General features: G+C 42.1%; 1 protein-coding gene across 1 annotated transcript in view; it reads left to right on the top strand.

The window, feature by feature from the left end:
• Window positions 1-21357, top strand: part of TECRL (trans-2,3-enoyl-CoA reductase like) — a 72193-nt gene that overhangs the window by 40377 nt on the left and 10459 nt on the right. The window contains exons 3-6 of the mRNA XM_075709620.1: window positions 3927-3971; window positions 5235-5338; window positions 17722-17837; window positions 20485-20590. Of these exons, the coding sequence (XP_075565735.1) occupies window positions 3927-3971; window positions 5235-5338; window positions 17722-17837; window positions 20485-20590 (371 nt within the window). The remainder of the gene's footprint in view (window positions 1-3926; window positions 3972-5234; window positions 5339-17721; window positions 17838-20484; window positions 20591-21357) is intronic.

Here is a 21357-nt window from a genome sequence, read left to right as displayed (position 1 = left end):
AGTTTGGGTTGGAAGGGATGTTAAAATATTATCTAGTCCCAGACCCCCTGCCATGGGCAGGGACATCTTTCAGTAGCTTAGGTTGCTCAGTGAAGAAGACTGATATTGATAACACTTAAAATCAAGGACTTTGTGAACAACCTTTCAGCTGAGGAATAGGCAAAGCTTTCAGGTGCCTATGTGCATGCAGTTGGGGGGTGACCATATTAAAGTCTGAGACAAATGTCCTTCAAGAGACGGCTAAGTCAGGAGGGTAGAAATAATCAAATAGGAGATGGAAAACCATGAAGACATTTCAATAGCTGTTCAAACACACTGCAAAGAAAGGAACCAAAGCTGTTCTACACAAATGCTAGAAATCTAAGAAATGTGATAGAGGAACCACAGTATTGGCTAAATATCAGAGGATATAAGATTGGCTAAACAGACCTGTGGTTTGAACCATGATGGCCATTCTTATTTTCTGGTCAGCCTACATCTGCTTTTTCAAGTCAAAAGCAGTCTGGGATGTAAATGGGCTGAAACGCTATTTTTACAACTTTGTTTCAAGTGTGAAATGCATAGCCAAAACCATAACCCCACATAAGGGAGCTGAACAGCTCTGCTCATCACAAGGAATATACAGGGACTGTGGCCTACCAAGTACGATGTGGCTGAGCCCTGATGCACCATCACAATTTCAGAAAGTAAAGAATAATACATGCCTGATCTTAGATGCAACAGGAGTTACAAGATAAACTTCAGTCACCCATGTTCTTAGATTGCCATTAATCTCTGCAGGAGGCACCAATGGAAAGTGTTAATAAGAATAAACTGGGAAGTAAATGCTACTAAAAAAAAACAACCCAGGAAAAAAGAAACCCTCCAGCTTTAGATTGGAAGCAAGGGGAGCTTTGCCAGGTGTGGGAGTGCAGAGAGGCCTTTGAGTGCTGCACAGAGCTGCAGCTGTGTCTCTGTCTTTAGTGAGTGCTTGTTTCCTCTGTCTGGGAGCATGCACTCTCCACATGCACTTCTGAACTCCTGCTGATGGCAGGTGAAGCTTATCTGCCAGATAGTACTGGCTCGAGGTATCCAAGAGAGCCATCAACCCCCTACACTGACAGGCAGTAGCAAGAGTTAATATGGGTGATAACTAGTCACTGTGTTTGGCTTCTTTTTACTATTAAAAGAAAGAAGAGCTCTTCTCCCATAGGAATGACATGAATGTGTGTTTGCCAGAGCCAGGCTGGATTGGAATGGCTTCCCCCATTGCCAAACAGAGATCCAGAGCTGTCCTAGTGAGAACTCTGGAGGATCCCTGTGGAAAACAGTCACAGGAAGAAGGCAGGTAAATGGTGACAGGTGGGGCCAGGGTCCCCTTGGCTGACTGCTACCAAATGGTGAGCAGGCAAATCTCTGATGCCTAGGAATGTGTGGGGTTTCCTCTCTCTGAAATGAGCCTCATCAGGCTGGGAGAGCAGACCAGCCAGACCTCTGAGACCTCCCAAGGAATAAAGTGGGGTCACACTTCTCTCCAGAAAGCAATGCTGGTTTTTTGCAGGACCCCAGGCATCTAAGACTTGTGAACAGCCTTGCTAAAGCCTGCTGCCAGTAAACATTGAAACTGGGAAACTTTCATATTCAGACTAAACCCAACATACTTACAAATGGACACGTGTTTGGACTTTGTCCCCCACTCCATTTGCATAGCCTTTCCACTTGACATTAGCTAGTGGCCCCCCACCAATAGTAAGAGCTGGGAAGCAACATCCCAACAGCTAATTCCAGGTCCCTCCAGCCAAATACACACAGCACCCCAATGATGGTCTGGAAACCGGAGAGACACAGTGGTGTGATAACAAGGTCACTGCAGACAAGCAGCAGCAAAGGCACACTGCCATCTGTCTAAATCTTTGAGTATGTTTGAACATAATGGTGTACTGAGGCTAAAGGACTGGAAATGTGGGATGACGTGCTTAAACGCACAACCTCTGTTTGCCCTTGTGAAGATTATGAGCCATACCTAAAAGCACACTGTCACAGGATCAGGTAAATTGGCTTTTATTGAAACATACTGTAATATGAGGCAGGGGGGCTGGGGGGAAGATTCCAATTTAACACCAGTACATTGCATTTCAGGCTCCCAAATAACTATTGATATCTGCTGTCCTGGAGCAAATCATATCTTCCTTGACAAGTCAGACAGCTGCTCTTTCTCTATCTCCCTTTTGTTATCTTTAATAGCCATGGATTGTTGTGGTACCTTGAAAAAAATGTTTGCGACTTACTTGATGGATGTCTCACCTCCTGCTATTAACCCTAGTTCATGGGTTCATCTAATGCCTGTTCTTGCCTACAAAACTCAGACCAAGTGCTTTTGAAGTGAGAGTGTGCTGGGTGCCACTGCACAGTGGGTGCAGAGCACACTGTGTACAGCTTCTCTTCCCCTCCAGCTGGCAGCCAGTGGGGTGAACAAGCTCTCTTGATCATCCTGAAATACAGTTAAGGTAGAAGCAACCTCTGGAGCTTATCTGGTCCAGGCCCCTGCTCAGAGCAGGGCCAACCTTCAAGTCCGATAAGATTGCTCAGGGTCTTCCCCAGCTGAGGCCTGGCTATCTTCAGGGAAGTAGATCCCACAGTTTCTCGGGGAAAATGCTTCCATGTTTGATCACAGTCATTGTGATGAATTTTTTTCCATTTGTTTAAGGTACAGGAATACTGATATCTTAAATACAGGAATACTAACAATTGTAAGATAGGTCTAAAGAAAACCATGGCTATATTTGACCATTTTCTCCCAGACTTTGAATAGAAAAGACAAAGCAAATCTCTTTCAGGCTATGAACTGTCCTAAGGTGTGTCAAAGGAAATAAAGACAAATGTGGTAGAAATGGCCGGGGGTGGTGATAGTGCAGCTGTTGCCTTGCTTTCCTCTGTCAGACTTTGCTGCCCCCAAATTTCAGTCAACACCATGGGCTGTGTAAGGTCTCCCCAGGCTGCTCCAGGTCAGCCCTAAAAACCTTCAACAGCAAACAGAAGTGTGTGTGTGTGGGTTAAGCTAAGTTACATGTTGCAAACAAGGAGCGCTTATATTGTCCGTTCAGCCAGCACAGCTGTAGGGGCACAGCCTCTGCATACAGACACTACAAAAAGCTGGACAAGTTAACAATTTGAAGAGCCACAATCCCTTCTGCAGTCTTTCTGTGGCACTTACCCACTTGCCCTGACACCGAGAGAAAGAACTGCAGCTGGACACCTGTACCTGTTTGAACAAACAGTCGGGTCCCCGTCCAAAATCATCAAAGGGCACCTAATAACAACTGCCAACTGCTATTGTGCGTTTAGGAGCAACCTTTAAACCAGAGCATTTAAAAATCTGCTTATGGGGAACATCCTTAAGTTGATGGGTATCATGGAAGTCATGTAACCCAGTATTAGCTACCCCGGTGCCTCTGCTTTTTGTGTCTGTATTTGCCTGATTAATCCATGATTAAGAACGAGAGCTAGCTGCACGTCCCTAGTAAGGTTTTATATTCCTAAATAGGAAAAACCAACCCCTTTGGACCAGACTGTAGAACAAGCATCATTTTGGAGAGAGGGGCAAGACTGACACATTTAGTATGGAGTTGCAGCATATAGTAATAAACAGGGCCCTCTTTCTACTTCTCAGTGGTGTGCACACATGCCCATTTTTCATGTGCTGATGGAGCATTCAGCATTGAGATTGGCACTTCCAACACTCAAGTGGGGAGAAGGGATTTCTGCTCTAATCTGTGTATTGTGTACTCCTCCTAGCTCTCTTGTATTCTCCTTGTGTAGCTGAGACCAAAAGAGAGGATTTTTTTTAATCTCACATTTGTAGCTATCAGCTAAAAAGAATACTAACAGAAAGAGAAATTTAGATCCTCCACCATGAAATTAACAGCCATGCTTTGTGATTTGAACAGGTCCCCAGTGGTACCCTTCCCGTGTTGGCCTGCAACTAGAACGCAGTAAGTATTCATATGGTTGAACACAACCACCTAACATATTACTAATCCTCTGGCAAGTTCTCCTTCTAACAGTATTGCTCTCTCTATACGTGTTATCGGGTGAACTGTTAGCACTCTTTCATTAATTGATAACAATGATTAACTTATTAGCATTCTTATTAATAAAGGAATCTAATGGTTTTCATAACCACTGAGTAAAAATGTTTCAGAATACAGCATATGATCAAATAATGAAGACAAGTTTTAAAACCATTCACTCACTTCCCTCACTCCTTGCATTATCTGTTTTAATACTTGTTCACAGCCTCATCAGAAGATGCAACTGGCTGAAGGAGGCAGCCTCTATTTTTGTGCCAGTACACCAGTTCTTGATGGACATGGCAGTGGGTGATGAAGCTGCCACGGGCTGTGTGGCAGTTGGTCTGTGGACATGTAGCATTGCAGAGCCTTAGAAAATGAGGGCTCAGCACCTGGTGGAATTTAGCACCCTCACTGACTTAAACAGTCAACAGAAGTATATTGAAAAGGAGACACAATACCCAAAGTGGAAAAGAGAAAAGAAGCGTTGCAGCCATGGCAACACCCCATGCCAGTGGCTGTTGGGGTTTCCTAATATCCAACTCACTGCCTCTATTAAAAAAAAGAGAACCAGATATTGCCATTTTATGTCTCTGCCTGTACACTCGGTGCATCAGGACTGGAAGCAGATGCCTCAGAATACTGTGAAAAGTAATGTAATGCTTAGACACACCTGGTCTGTCTAGGTCAGACAACTTACAAAGAAATCTTGGTCTGTGGGCCTTTGCCCGAGAGGTTGGTTCATCATGATGGTGTCACCTATTGTAAAATAGCCTGAGAATGCAAACACTTCAGCAAAAGAGATCAGTGAGGGATACACTGTATAACATTGACTTTCCCATTAGTATTGCAAGACAGAACAAGAAGTGCTCTATGAAATTGTAGGTGTGGTTGCACGGCATCTCTCTAATAGTTTAGATTAACAGAGAGCGCATCGTAACAATTGCTATGCATTGCCGCCCAGTGTCATGTCAGCCTAATGCTTTTGTTAAAATGAGAGGAGAATAACTCATAGAAATGCTCCAAGTTGCTAACCTGGAGAATAAGTACCAAGTCACCAAAATAAATCTGAATACAAGTTGGGCCTACACCTTGACCCAGGCATGGCAGCCTACACATTATGCTGAGCGTCTGAGAGGATGCCTGTTGTTTGTGCCATCTCCTTTTCCCTTTTTGTCATTACAGATGGGCCCTATTTGAAGGATTCCATTAACATTCAAAGCCTTGCCGTTTCTTCCATTATTACACTGTATTTTACAGACCTGGGTCAGCAGGTCAGTTGGACCACAGTAAGTATGTCCTTGTAACAATCAACATGATACATCTTTAATGTACAATGTGTTTTAGCATCAAATTACTCCAACTTCCTCAGCCTGTCCTTCCCTTGGTCAAATGGTGTAATTACTTTATCAGCAGTCAAAACAGAATTAAATGCATAGTGAGCCAAGTTATCAACATGCTAACTCTGACATCCAATTAAAGATTAGAAGGTGGACATAACAATATTGCCTGAGAAAAAAAAAATCCATTTTTAAAAACAGTGGTATCTTATCTAGGGTTTGTATGCCTGTGCAGGACCTGTAGCCAAATACATTCATTTGCTGAAACGCTCTTCAGCTTTGAAAGTGGAAGGATATTAAAAAGAAAAAATGGATTTCTGGTAATCCTGTTACTAACACAGGAAAATTATTGGATGGGAATGTCTTACTCTTTGTTCACCCAGCGAACAGTTCTGAGAGAGTGGTGAGGCCAAGGATTCCAGGCAGAAGATGCCCAGCCAGGCTCAGGAGTCACAAAACTTTTGAATCTCTTTGTAAAACAAAAGCATTCATCATGAACATCAATACCTGTATTATGCTGTGGGTAGAACCACGGTCTGTTTTTACTTCTGGTCTCAGTTTGACTTCAGTTACATTCCTTTAAGCAGCTATTAGAAGGTCAGGGTGGTGAGAGAGAGGCAACATGTTCCACCCAAATGGGATTGTGGGGAACTCTAACCTTACGGGCTCTTCCGTGCAAGGAGGAAGTGAAAGATTCAATTCTTTCATAGCCCAAAGACAGAAGACAGCAGAAGGGTTTGAAAGGACAGTGAAGGAATGGGAGAGGAAGAGACCTTTCCAACGTCCTGCAGCAGGCATAGATGCAGAGCTGAAAGTAGTCTCACTACTAGACTGACCTAGCTTTTGCTGTAGTTTGCATGTACTGTGTTAGCTGGAGTAACACACAACTCACATCTGTATTTTGGGTTGTGAGATTCCCAATTTCTGCAGTGAGAAACATGAGTAAGATAGAACTCCAGTTTCTGAAAGCCATAAAAGCCATGATGAGACTGTTCATAGCAATGGAAAACAAACTGCCAATTGCTTGCAATTTCTTTAATGAAGCAAGTGAGTTTTCACTAATTGGCATCAAGTCTGTTGGCCAAATTATTAGATTCTTACCTCAGGCAGCCCACAGATCCCACCCTGCTCATGTGGGGTGACCACAAGGCCCACTGACAAGCCACTGTCCTTCCTTGGCTGTGCCTATATGGATGGATCCTGTGAGTGTCAGGTCTTTAAGCAGCTTGCAGATGACAGTACTGGTTCCTCTCTCCAGTAGGTCACTATGGGCTAGGAAGCATTTACTGCAAGACACTTAGAATGGACATGCTATTTTACAGCTCCTTATCCGTTAAACAGTACACTCAAGGTGGATGTTACTGCCAGAACTGCCCTTGACTTTGGGAAGAGTCAGCTTCTGGATCAGCACTGTAAGGTCAAATATCCATCTCACCTGCTCAAGCTCATGTGCATTTCTCTCTCTCCAAGGAAGCAGATAGCCCTTTGCACCACAAACTGTGTGAGGTTTTAGCCCCTATGAACAAGAACATGACCTATATCTATCCTTCCCAGTTCTAACAACAAGACCCAAATGCCCAGGTGGTGACAAGCAGTTTACTTCAGTGGAGTTAGAGCAGTTTACACTATGTGACCTACCCATTTCAGCAGAGGTCTGCAAGTTTACCAAGGCTGAGGCTTTACCCCACTGATTCCCATAGTGATTAATGGCTTACTGGGGCCATACTGATTAATGCTAGTTGGGGTCCTGTTTCCCCCCTCAACCCATCCCACCACCTCTCAACCGTGGAATTGCCTTGCAAAGCAAAATTGTGAGTAGTGCAGCCTCCTGTTTGCTACAACTAAGTAATCTGCAAGAACTTTATTTATTCTCTCCTTTCCTGGTGGTTTATGTAGCCTAAGACAGTAACATAACTAAAGCTTAATATCCCATTATAAATAGTGCAGTTATGACTAGGCGTTGATACTGCAGGCAGTGGCATTTTTTTATGATTTAATCTGTGTGTGCAGAAAGTTGACTCCATGAGTTTCTAAATATTCATCTTATCCCATTCTGTTCCATATTCTAAATTGTATCCGTTCTCAGTGGGAGAAATCTTCTTCCTAGCCACATCATTTAAACAGTCAAGAGATTTTTATATTATAGCTAGTCTATAGCAATAGAGAAAAGGTTCAGAGAAGACTGTATTCTAACAATAGCAATTAAGAATGTATTTGTACACAGGATATGTAGTTTTACTGCCATTTTTACTGTGCTTAGAGCTCCCATTCTCCCATCCCCCTTGATGCTACATCAGATTTATATACACAGTGAGGGATGCGTCTGATTTAAAGGGTTGACATTTAAATAAACAAAGCACAGAATAAAAATGTTATCTCATCAGCAAAATGATAGCTGAGGTACAAACAGCAACATTCAGGTCTGGACTCCAAAAATAGTCACAGAAGCACAAGGAGATATGTTGGTGTTCCAGAGGTCGATGCATTGGGCATGGGGAAAACCAAGCACAGAAATGGGTCTTCTGGGGCTTTGTCACCTCATTGGAGATCGCACTCGAGATGCCCACTTGAGGATCAAGAACACTAAGATCCCCAATGCTGGGGATTTACACCAAGACAATGAACTTGTGTTTTTTAAAAGGAGAAAGTGGTACGCACCTCCACCTCCTGGAGGCAGTACCCTCTCCAGGCATGCTGTAAAATAAAAGATGATGCTGTTGTCTGTTCCCAAACAAACAGTTTGGGTCCCTAAGTCTAGGAGCATATTTCTGTATCAAGAAAGCTCAGCGTCCCTTTTGGAGCATGCACAAACTCTGATTTACAGTCCTTGTCAAACTCCACCTTGGTGGCTTGAGTTTGTCATCTGTTGTCTACTCAGTCTCTCTGTCAGAGGCTGCCACTTTGTAGGAAAGATGTTTCCTTCTCATCCTCAGCCTTCTTAAAACATGGTTGCGCAGTGACCGAAGTATTTTTGGTGTTTTGTGCTGTGAAAGGCCAGACATCCCCTGGGCTCAGGTTACACTGAGATTGGTTGACCAGATTTCAACAAGTTCTAGAGGCTGGGTTGCTCTGAGGGAGGAGGGAGGACAAACTGGGGTGAGGGATTTCTGTTCTCCTCCACTAGAGCAATTACTTGTCAATCTCTTTTGAAAATGAGACCCTTTCCTGGGATAATGCGGGTAGAAATCCAACCTCAGATGGCTCTTTTAGAAGAATGGAGGCCCTCAAGGCTCATCTCCGGAAAGCAATTCAGGGAGAAAACAAAACATGTTTCTTAGTATCATGGATTTTGTTAGAACTCTCTCTCTACTCTGCCTTCTTTTTTATAAAACAAATATTATTATCTGAAACACATAATTTACTTGTGCACAAGATTTACCAATTCCTTTACCCTACCTGGAGGGGATAGTTGAGGTTTGCTGACTGATGCTGCAGAGATACTAATGGGAGCTGAGTTTACAGATCTTTTCTATGTGCCTCCTGCAAAGATTGTACCCCCAGGGGTGTTTGAAATTCCCACCACTGGAGTGATGGGTTTTATTTTTAATCTCTGTCCAGTTTTGGGCCTAAGCACATTTGACAGAGACCTCTTTTTATATATTGCAATGTGGCATGTGACTTTTTGAAACATGGCTGGCATTTTACCACTAAGAAAGCATACTGGTGCTGTAGTCAAAAGGAAAAAAAAAAAAAGCATTCTTCCTGCATAGATTCAGACTTCTGTTAAAGCTTTCCTCATTTGAGCAGCGATTGCAATTTCTGATTTATCAGCTTCTGTTTTCTAGTTGCTACCCAGGCAGGCTACCAGAAGGATCAACATAATCCTGGGAAAACAGCATAGAACTGTGAAAAATACATTTTACCTCCAAGTCTGTGCATTTCTTAAGATTAACCCTGAAACACAGTACTTCAGTAAATATTTTTTGTAACTGTGATTTAAAATTAGGGATTGCTTAAATACTTTGACTTCTGAGAGCCTTAAAATGCTGAGGCTGGCAGCAGAACTGCTCCATTTGCTTAGATTATAGTTCCTTAGGTTGTGCATTTTTTTGCTTTGTGTTTGTACAGCCCCCCCGCCCCCGCATACCCTCCCTATATGACTCTGATTCCACACAGCTCTGTGATACAAACAAATAATCACACAGAGAAAAATGTTGATTCTCTCTGATCTGAGTTACCACTTCAATAGACTTCTGCTGGTATAAAACAGAGCTGGCTGAAAAATGGAACTGTATTTAATAGGTTTAAGATTATATTATACATAATTTCTCTGGAATAGTTTCAAATTTTCCAATTAAAAAAAGATTCTGCTCAATTTAGAAATGTAGAGACTAATACTTATTTAAACCTGAGAACATCTTTGAAATCTGAAAATCTACGCTTTCACTAATTGGTCTGCTTCCTTCTGGCTGGCAAGCAAAATTATCACGAAGTTAGACATTGTGGAAAATGAACAAGAAGCCAAGAGATCTATGTTTGAAGCGTTGTGGTTATGTATAGCAGGTGTACACAGTGGGGAAGTGTGTGCTGTACTGAATAATGAGGCGCGCCTGTTCTCTTGGGGGGAAGGCAGTGTTTCTGTCAGTGGGGTTCTCTCCTTTTACTTGCACACAGTGCACGCATGCTGTTTTTCTATCCTGTGGGTGTGGGTGGGTGGTGAATAGGGGAGAAGCAGTTTGCTCTGACTGTGGCTGGCAGAGCTCACTCAGTTGGTCCTGTAAACATGGAACAATCCCATGAAGTCTGTGGGATGAGTGTGATATGAAGAAATTTATGAGTATTGATGGTTTTAAAAAAGACTCATTTTCTCCACCTTCTCTATACTGAGGTCAGCTTTGGGCTTCCCATGGGGAACAACTTAAGATGTTTTCCCTAATTTGGGAACAGAAGAAAAGACTTCAATAAAGATTTATAACATCTCAACAGGATGTAGAAGTACAGACAATTATAATAGAAGAAAAAAGACAGGATCTGAAGAATTTGAAGGAGTGGGAGGGCTGGGAGTCCCAGCAAACTAGTGGGCCAGTGTAAAGAAGATAAATGTAAGAAAACTCACATGATCATTGCTTAAGAAGGAATTTGAGATCAAGGTAAGAGAACGAGCTGAGGATCTGTAGGATGTATCAGTGGAGAATGTAATGGAATATATTTCTCAGCGGATGCATATCAGAACTTGCATATTTTGGGGCCGATTCAAACACAGTTAGCTGTGGGACAGGACCCTACAAATTGAATAACACTTTCAGGGAATTGTAGGTACCTGGAAAACTTAGCAGCAGTGCCAAATAAACAGAATGTGTGATCCTGTGTAAATCTGTGGGTGGCTTAAGAACGACCACAACAAAGTACCAAAGAGAGAGAAATCCCCAAATGTTTTTTCATTGCTAGACCTCTTAGATCAGTAGATAATTTGATCATAGAAGAAGTTCTCCGGAAAAAAAGAAGTCACTATTTCCTCTACAGCCCCTTTTCCAACTACAATTATTTGTAATGCAAAGCACCTCCATTTTACAGTTAGCAGTTCATACTTGGCAGAGGTTTCTGCTTGAACACGCAGTAAGTGCTGCTCTACCTTGGTACAGCTGGCCAGGTCTTGAGCTGATCCCAGTCAAATGCTACGAACTTCCAAAATGTTGTAACCTTTCACAAAGGCAAACTACACACACAAGATTGGTCTTATTTTTCATTTAATTAAGTCTAATAGATTTCAACCTCCAGGGTTATCAGGAGAGAACAGCTTGCATTTGCCTGATTTCTTGCCATGGTTTTGTATTGTTTGTGCCTTTTGTTGGGCCACATACACTTTTGGCTCTTTATTACTGCCCAGTGGCAGCATGAAGTCAACTGATAAGGGAAGAGGAGACCTCTGAAACTGCCCAGCAAGCTGACTGGGATTCCTCAGATGCTGCTTCTAATAAGGCAAACAGTGTTGCAATAATTTCTCTTGGTCTCAGCAACAAATACCACAAGCTCATGATGAACCATGCCAGTGTGTCAATTTTTCAGGTGCCAAAAGGAGTTAGGGAGCGACTAGGAAAATTAATTCTGAGGGGTGAACGTTTTGGTTGCTGTTGAGCACAGTACAAGCTGAAGAACCTGTGCATAAGTGTTTATAGTAATACCCTTGAGTTTTTACCACTTCGAGCACAAAAAGAAGGTAGAGGGAATTCAGTAAGCATAAACAAACAAGCTATTTCTTTCAGTTGTACACAACTTCATGCTTAAACCCTTCCTGCTACTTAAGGAACAAAGAGCTACTTAATGTATGGTGCTGATAAGTGCAGACCCTTTCTTATTTGTATTCAGAGTAACTAGGGAGGTTGACAATTTGTCAATATACACAAATTTGAGAAGTTTTAGTCCCTCTAGAGTGCATAAGCCTGGCAAAATTATTTTGTATGGGGAATTTTTACCCAACCCCATACCAAGGGGTAAGGAGAGCACAAAGAGGAGAGTGAACCAGAGAGTGAACCAGTGTTTGGGAGACCCCGGTGCCCTTTTGTCAGTCTTTGCCCACCTTGTCTGGTGAACTTGACAAGTCACTGAATTTCTCTGTATCTCAGTTTCCACATCTGCGGCAGGAAAATAACAGTATTTTCCTCTTTGTGAAGTGCTTTGAGGCTTCTAGATGAAAAGCACTGTGGAAGAGCTATTTGAGGTTATTAGTAATAGCCAGGTGTTAAAAAGCACTATTTCATTTAGGTATCTACATAGCAGACGATAGATATATATTTTTAAATGATACACATTATATGGCAGATTTCAAAGTGCTGTAAAGATTTGGCAGCAAATCTGAACTCACATTGGTGTTTGGTTACAAACAGAACTTCAGTGCTTCGCTGAATATGTATAGGTACAAACATATATAACATGCATATATGTGTGTGTGTAAGAAGAGCATTTGTTCGCTTGCAGTAATTTTCCATTTTGAGTAAGAAACATGCAAAGGCTTGTGCTCTCAGGGAGGAATCTTGACCAGAGTACGGATGTGGTCTCATGCCAAACCAGTGGTTTCAGACAGCTCAGTCTGAAGAGACAGGAGGAAGCCGGGGTTTCACCTCCCTTTTCCCACAGAGGGAGCACGGGCCTGGCTCAGGGAGAAACGGCATCCATCATTGTTCACTCCCCAGCTCCTGAAGCTGGCCTAAGTCTGTAATTTGCCTATAAAATGCTACAACAAATCTATCCCTATCTCTGATATTTGCAGTAAATATTGAACTGCAGCCTGAAATACTCTTAGACACCCAGTCACTGCAAAATCTGTCCAGACAAAGGAAGTTTCAGGTGCCTCTGCATGCGCTGTTTAAGTTTTGTAGAATGGATTAGCCAGTTCCATGAGAACTGAAACAAAAGTCATTGAATATTCAGGCAGCCTTTAAGAATTGTACTGCCTGATGCAAAACTGCTGCTGCGGATTTTTGCAAACATGAAAGTACAAAAATTTTAAAAAGGTGAAAATTTAGAGATGCTGCTAAAATGATGCCATTATCATCCCCAGGTGACTATATGGCCTTTAATGAGGTAGCAAAGCATATGAAGTAGAAATTAGTCCAGAAATTAATAATGTGTCTTAATGATCATTAGCTCAAGAGTACTTAGGGCTGGCATTGTGAAAGGAGCCTGAGGTAGTTAGATGCTAAGTTTAATGTGATTTGGCGACTTGGGGGGCTTCAGCTGCTTGTTTCTCAGAAATCCCAGCTGCTCTCTGTACACTCGCACATAGTAATGGCCTGCCTGATATCAGTAGATCCTCCTCTTTATGCAGTACGTACTGTCTCAGTCTGACCCTGGCTCAGACCTGCAACTAGTGCCTTTGTCTCACATTTATCAGAGAAACTAAGCTCTGTCCATTAGATAATTTATATACTGCAGCTGCTTTTGCATCAAAGTTACCCAGGCCACACTTGAGCTATTTTGTATCTCTTGCTGTGCTGAGAGCTTTGGGCAATGACCCAAAGTCATTGTCCCGGCTGCAGGTATTATCCTCATACCACACCCTCCGCTTCCCCTGTTGGAACCCAGGCATACCGTTGGCAGAGGAAGAGAAGACATCATGACCAGCACCGATGAACTGGGAAACTGCCCCTACATGGCATGGAAAGAGCTGCAGGAAGGGATCAGTATGGAAAAGGCTGTATGGCCTTTCCTCAGCTCTGCTCTGCAGCTCGTCATAAATGAGATAATGTGAGACTATGCCAAAAGGCAACATGATACAAGATAGGGTGTGTTGTGTGGTATTACAGAAAGGGCATGTCATAAACATTACAGAGAGGAATTAGCTGATGCCCTCATGTGAAGATTGGTAATCCGTGGGCTGTTCGTTTATAAAGATTCTGATGGACTTTTTTCAGACTCCCTCCACTCCACCCCCCGTGTTTATAGCTTCCTTTTGTCCTTTTCTGCCTTCTCCCAACCAGTACACACGGTACTACTAACTCACATCAAAATCCTTTCCATCCCCTGTAGTAGACCTGTTGGGATGGTGTCAGGCACTATGCCAGCTGCCCCTACCAGCCAGAAAATTCACCTCATATTCCCTCAAATAACTTTAAAGAGCTCCTTTCACCTCTGCTGCATTCATATCTCCCTAAATATACCCTCTGCCTCATAAGGTCTGGGATTGTAATTCCTGACTTGGTTGTTACTCAGTTTAGCAAGGTGTTACTGGCATGATCATCTGAACAGAGATAAAAGAACCAGGTACAATCTGGCTCATGCAAGATGAAATGACTTGCTGGTGTGCAAATTAGCTGTCCTGTATTGTTTTCCCATTTGTCTCATCATTTCTTGAATGATGGAGACTTCTACATTAGCTCCCTTTTGACATATTTCAGATCTCCATTTTTTTTGTTTATGTAGTAGATGTTTCCAGTTTAGGTATTACTGAATCGGGTCCCCAAGGACCTGATAATTGAGATAGTTAAAGAAGCTTGAGGTTAGCACCCTGTATGGAGCTCATGCCTGGGAGAGGTTTGATTTAAGAACAGCACTTTCTCTATGCTGCTGAGAGTAAGAGGTATATAGAGTATATAATGCCAGAAACTGTAGAGGAGAGAAGGAAGGTAAGAGAACTAGACACTGTGCAAGATATGAAACAGTATGTATAGATGTAGAAAAAAGGGACAATGTCCTGCTTTCCTTCTTCAGGGAGTTAATGATGAGCTCAGCAGTTAAATTCTGTTGAGCTATGCGCGTTGTAATAGAGATGTAATGCTCCTCCAGGAAAAGATCTTTGTGTTTACTATGGACCACCATATTTGGCTGCACCAAATACATCAAAATGATCTAGGCAGGCCCACACAATGGTAAAGAAAAAGGAATTTTCTTCTAAATATTGAATTTTTTTTTTATATTTCTGCAGAAGAAAAATACTCTGTGTTTTAAATGATCACTTTTTTGTTTTTTTACAAAATGGTATTTCTTTTGTCTAGAAACTACAGGATACAATGTTACTATTTTTAGGATTTTGTTTAAAATTTTATTATTATTTTTGTAGGATACGTCAGCAGGAACTAGTATCTTAGTAACTTTGTAGGTTTTTTGAGGATCTGTAAAAATGATAGGTTGAACTGATCCTTAACACATCTAATAACTCCCCAAGCCCAGCAATTAGTCAACTATAGGATGAGCATGAAGGTACTAGGTAGGCTTAATTGCATATATTCATTGAGAATCAATAGTAAAAGAATGGTGCTTGCCTTGGATTGCCAATGGTTAGAATCAATTGTAATTTTGTGTTAATTTAAGACTACTTTCCCTTCTACCTGCATGAACTCATGGGATTTTTAGTGGAGTTTCTCTGCCTGCCTTTCTGGAACTCAGTTTTCATTTCTGATAAATTTAAAATCAGTAGGCCAGAGAAGGAGACCAGAGGTTGCAGCATGGGAGATGCAACAGAGGAAAACAGACTGAAACTCACCCAAAATGTAAAAAAAAAACCCCAAAGCACTACAGCAAATTGAACCTTATTCTCTAAAATAGAATGCTACTGATCTTAACTATGTTCCAGCAGTGTGACACAGTTATGACAAAGGCAAATACAGTCCTGCCTGCCAGACAATACCTACTTTGATTGCAAATCTCACAGCTGACCCTGGACCGCCTGCCTCTACATGGGAGATTAACGCTTTGTGTTGGATGTGACTGACACAGATAAGATGGGACCTTGTCCCTGGCCTGTAAACCACCCTGAGCGTGCTGATGGTGCTCATCTCCGCAAACCCCAACCCAAGAGCTGCTGTTGGTGCTCTCAGCTGCTTTGCTGAATTGCTCTGATGGCAGGAGGCTCTGCATCCCCCCTCCTACATCAAAACCACCTTCTCACCCAGTCACAGGGATTCAGGTATAACATGTCTGGTAGCTTTGGCTGTTAAATAGAGACTGGATGTTTTTTACTAAATTCTGAAGCTTTCCTTCTCCTTACAGCATCTGAAATCAGCCAGGGGGTGAGGGGGGAATGCTTGGTGCAGTGACAAGTAACCACAACTCGGTGCTAAGTCCTGCCAAACCTTTCTTGGCAGCTTTGTAATATGCTCATGCCAAACATGATAAAAGCTGGCAGTTACGGGTGTATTTTGTGGTGCAAAGTGTGGCTGAGAGGAAAAGCTACACTGAAGAAAGCAGCTCATTCCAAGCTCTTCCACTGACCTGCTCAGACCATATTATCTGCACCTCTGTCTCCTATATTACCATTTATGTAGTGTGTTAGGTTTTAATAGTGGAGGCCATCTCTTACAGTGTTTGCAGAGTGCCTAACACAGTGGGCTCACAGTTAGGAATAGACCCATACAACTGCTATTAGGACAAAATTCTAATAAGCCCTTGGCTGTGGTGTGTCCCACAACAATGTGCGCTCTTAGACACTCCTTGATTAAATGTTTTCATACACACACACACACATCCCCACTCGCTCTTGGAATCATGCAGAGTCTAAATGGAGCACAGAAATGATGGTGTCACGTGGAACAAAAGAAAATTTGACATTTCCCTGGTAGAGAACACTTAAGTCTGTTACTTTTGGAGACAGTCCTGCTATGAAAGGCTGAAATTTCAAAAAGTTTCCCCCTGTAATAGAGGAAAAGAAATGGTACTGGGGGTTCCAAATGAAGGAAACCTAATTGCAGAATATTTCTGCAGGAAAAACTTTCCATTTCAAAGCTCTTCTGAGGAGCGATTAGAAGAACAGCTCACTGGGTGTTGTTCCTGCCAAATACTACTTTTGAGAAAAATAGTCTAAATTCAGTGTTGCTTCCTTAAGCCACAGGTGTTTATCCATTACAATTCTATAGCAGTGCAAATAGCCACCTTAAAGCCAAATCGCCCATTAGTTATGAATTTTTATCCCTTAAGCAATACTAAGCACTTGAGTTATGATTTGCCAGTTGCTGGTCCTTATAAACATGTAGGACTACACCATTTCCATTTTATTTTGAGATTCATTCCAGTGGGGACAGATGATCAAATCCAGACCCCACATCACTCTAACCACATTTTACTTCCTCCAGCTGTTTGCAGCTTAAGAGTGTGCCCTGACAAAAGGCAATACAGGCTGTACCAAACCAAAGCCAGAACATAAAACTGAGTGTGGCTCATGGCTGTGCTATAACTTTGCCTTCTCTCCCTGCCCCCATATCTCCTCTTGGCTCTCTGTGTCTAGCAGGGGTGACAGTGGGGAGATGAAATTATTTCATTCTGTTTTACAGGGTAACTTAGTTGTCCAGTCCACCCACTGCAGGCTACTTCTGCTGATGCCTGCAGAGGGAGGAGTCCCGCTTGGTTACTGAACAAAGGCTCAAAGCGCCACACGCCAGGGAGGCAGGTCCTGCTCTTCCACCCACCACCAAATTTCAAGCAATGATCCGTCCCAGATGACTCTGCTAGCAACGAGGATTCAAAGCTATGTTTGTGCCTGTCATGCTTGGTTGGCTTTTAACTGATGTATCACTTAATTGCAGAAAACACTGGCAGAAAGCAAGCTGCCTTCAGCTTTTGGGCCTTAATTTTCAGTGTTATTTAGATTCCAAATAGGCATCTGATGGCACAGCCAAAAGTATAAAGAGGAGATGACTGTGATTTTGACCACCTTCCATGAAGCCTTCCTGACTGGGTTAATGTTCTGCACAGAATCCTCTCTCTCATTTCCTACATGGATTTTACTCCTTTGCTAAAGAGAGAGCAGAAGAAAACCCTATGTGTCATTTAAGTCCTCAGAATGAAGCCAAAATGACATTTGAAGGATGAATAGGTGTTGTGGATAGGGGTACTTTTTTTTCTCATGCCTTTATTGGTACAATTTCCTACTCTGATACAGCTATTTTCTTTTTCATTTCTAGTTTTTTCTAACAGAATACACCGGGCCTCTTCTAATATATCTGCTCTTTTACATTCGTCTCTCAACCATTTATGATCAAGTGGAAAGTACAAAGAACTTCCGCCACCCAGTGGTTCAGTAAGTGACATTTGCGTGAACTATTTTCCTGGAGGACAGGGAGCCAGAGGGATGGTGAGTGCATTTCCACGGCTGAGGAGGTTACAGGGGGTGTGAGGCTGCATGCCTGGTCTCAGAGTCAGTGGGAGTTTCAGATTGTTCTTATCAATAGCGGTTGGGCATTTTAGGAGCACTCATAAGCCTGACCAAAAATAGGATCCCAGTTGCAATGGTCACTGCGCCTGTTCACAATGGGAGATGTAGTATTTTCCCCAAATAGTTTGCACTCCAAACACACAGCCTGAACAGAAGGTGAAATCATAAACACAGAAAGTAGTAACCCAAAGTCACACTTGACAGAGAAGAGAGGACAAGATTTCGGGCATCCCACTCACAGTCTCTTTATAGTGCATTTCCACTCATAAGGTAAGTAGCATCATCATCCAGCACAGAAGATAACTACCCCCATGCCAGCTCTCACCTAGGCACAACAAGGAGGAATTTTGAGAGGTCTGCATGTCATGACTCCAGTCAAGAACAACTGACAAAAAAAGAAGCACCATAGGAATTCAGAACCGGTAATCTGATTTTTGAAACATACGTCTTCAAACTGTAATTGTTCCCCAGGGCCATACACAACATATTTGAGTTCTGAAAGACTTTTAAGAAATAAAACACTTAAGTGACAAACAAAAGTAAGAGCTCAGCCACTGTTATAGTACAGTGAAGAGCGCAGGTTGTATCTAGCATTACAGAAGCAAATCAGAGGAGCTCATATATAAGCATAAACCGGATAGCTTTGCTTCTCTCCATCACTGGAACAGTAAGCTAACAAGGAAAATTAAACAGCTCCGATATAATACAGCAGGACCTGACCACAAGGAAGTGCACTCTGCTTAGTCTGTACTCAAGAGCATGCCAAAAAGCAATGAAGAGAGAACAGCCAACCAAGATAGCTTTTTACGACCTTCAAAAGTCCCTGCCATTCCCAAGCTTTGTGAAGGACTCTGAAAGAAACAAAGCAGACCTGATCAATGGGAGGGATTAAGAACTGTTACAGACAAGAACGTGGCAAGCAGCTACGCAAGATAACTGCCAGAGAGGCTCAAGGCACTGCCACCACCCCTCCACAGGATGGTGGGTAATGCACCAGGCGGGATGGGAACTTTCACACCTAAGGAACTTACTTCTCTGCAGTGTGATTGTCCCTATTCTGGGGGATTAGTGCCTGCCAGAGGGGTGGAATGTGATCAGGGAAAGCCTAGTGGCTGCATCAGTTGGAGCGCTGGAAGTGGGAGGGCACACAGGGAACCAGGAGTCTCAAGGGACTGTACAGGTTTTCCAAAGCACTTTTTCCACACTATGATTGCAGAATCAAGGGAGCTGGTATACAGCAGAGAAACACAGTGAGTAATAATACCATTTACAGATGGAGGAACAGAGACTTGGAGAGACATTAAGGGAGTTAGTGGAGCTTGGAATGAGAACACAGAATGCTGAATTCAAATCCAGAGCTGCAAGATGTTTACCTTCCTTCTCTTGCTCATACACTTCAAAGGAGAGATTTTCTAGTAGCACAGAAGAGCCAGCAATACCTTTACCTTCGTTTAAGTGGGCAAGGGATGTGCAGAATCCTTTCAGTGACTACTTCTTAACAGGTTCATCTGAGGTCCCCATCCTAAGCCAAATTAATTTTAAAATTCCCAGCAAAGCTGGAAATTTGCTCCAGACTTCAGATAAGTCATTATTTGTTTGAAATTTTCTTAGCCCAACTCTCTCTGGTTTAATTACTTTGAAATTGTTTAATCTTTGACTCTGGCTACCATACAAGATGCATAATAAAAGTATTTGAGATTTCACATGCTGAAAACCACTCTTCATTTATGTCTTATAATTGGTTTGCAGTGAGACGGACTCTGGTAGTATGATATATGTAACCAAGATAAAATGCCACAAGGAATGACTCTTGACATTTGTTTCTGAAACTCAATCTCTATGAGCTGCAACTCATTCTCGGAAGTGAATCAGCAACGCCTGTTATTGTTTCATAATCTTCCTCAAAAGAGAATCAGTATAATAATTTCTACAACAATTACCTCATTTCTTTGTAATGGGCAACAAAAAAGCCATCAGAATGGATTAACTTTGCCACAAAATCTCATTTTGAGTCCACAAGGAGATGAAATACAAACTACCTCCATGCAGCTACTTGAGTTGGCAAAGGACAAGGAAACCATTCAGAAGATATTCAGAGTGTTTTTAAATGTCAGACACATCCTACAGGAGCATTAAGGTGGCCTTAAAACATGGGAGACATCTTTTGGAAAAGCACAGCAGACGCCTGCTTGTATACACAGCTGTCCTGTTAAAAATGTCTTGTCAGGGCTATGTATCACATTCAGAGCTCAAGGAGCTCTTTTTAATTCAAGGCTAGTAAAAATAAGTTGCTTCCCTGCAAAATGAAAGCAACTTTGTATAAGACTGAAAATGATTCCATTAATCTTTGGTTCCAGATGCTTCAATTAAGACAGTATCTTAAATCCCACAATTTCAGTGTCACTCTGCAGTTTTGGAATATTAGTCCTTATTCCTTTTGCGACATTAAACTGTGAAGTAATAAAAAGCAATCTTTCACTTACCTTAATTTCCTTTTTTTTTTCCCTTCCAGTTTGGCCTGCTTCTGCCATTGTTTACACTACATCAGACATCTTCTGGAGACATTATTTGTTCACAAGTTTTCAGGAGGGCACACGCCTCTGAAAAATATGATAAAGGTGACAATATGTTTATCATCTTGTGTAAGAGAGAATATCCTCATATCAAAACAGTCCTTGGAAGAAGATAGGAAAATAAAAAATAATTCATTTTCTAGCTTCAGGAATTATGATTAGTCAAAATACAAATATAGGAAGAATTTCAGGGCCATGTCCCCAAGGACATGAACTGAAATCAATGCCGATTTTAGTTCCTGCATGTCAATGTCCACTTTGACTTATCCACCCAAAGGGCTGATTGCCATGTCCAGGATATTTTTCAGACTGAATGCTATTTTATTATGAGATATGCTGCTGCAACATCTAGCAATACTGACAGAAATCACACTCCATGTCCTCAGTGCAATATAAATAGAGAGCAAAAGGCAGACTTTTCATTAGGAAGCTAAAATCAAATTACAAGTAGAAAAGAAAAAAATTCTCCTTCTATAGGTGGAGGCATCAGGAAGGAAGATACTGAACTAGCCTAAAGTCTTCTATCTCCCAAAGCCTCCGGAATTTTGACCATGTGTCGTTACTCATAGGCTCTCCTTTCTTTTATTTCACATACTCAATCTTGGTCATTTTGTGTCACCCCACCCCCCATCCCATCCAGAGTGATGTAAAGACCCTCCCTTTAAAAGTTTTGCAGTGCATTTAAGATTTTAGTGAAGGAGAGAAACGTATGGCCATGATATGGGGCTCAACTTGATTCCAGTCAGAAAGGAGGTAACGAGATGCACAGCTAGAGGTGTTTTACAATACCCAGTGTTTTAAAAAAAAAAAAA

Source organism: Pelecanus crispus, chromosome 4, assembly GCF_030463565.1.
Source record: "Pelecanus crispus isolate bPelCri1 chromosome 4, bPelCri1.pri, whole genome shotgun sequence".
NCBI classification, from domain to species: Eukaryota; Metazoa; Chordata; class Aves; order Pelecaniformes; family Pelecanidae; genus Pelecanus; species Pelecanus crispus.
The sequence above is the reverse complement of the archived record's forward strand: the minus strand, read 5'-3'. Positions and strand labels throughout refer to the sequence as shown.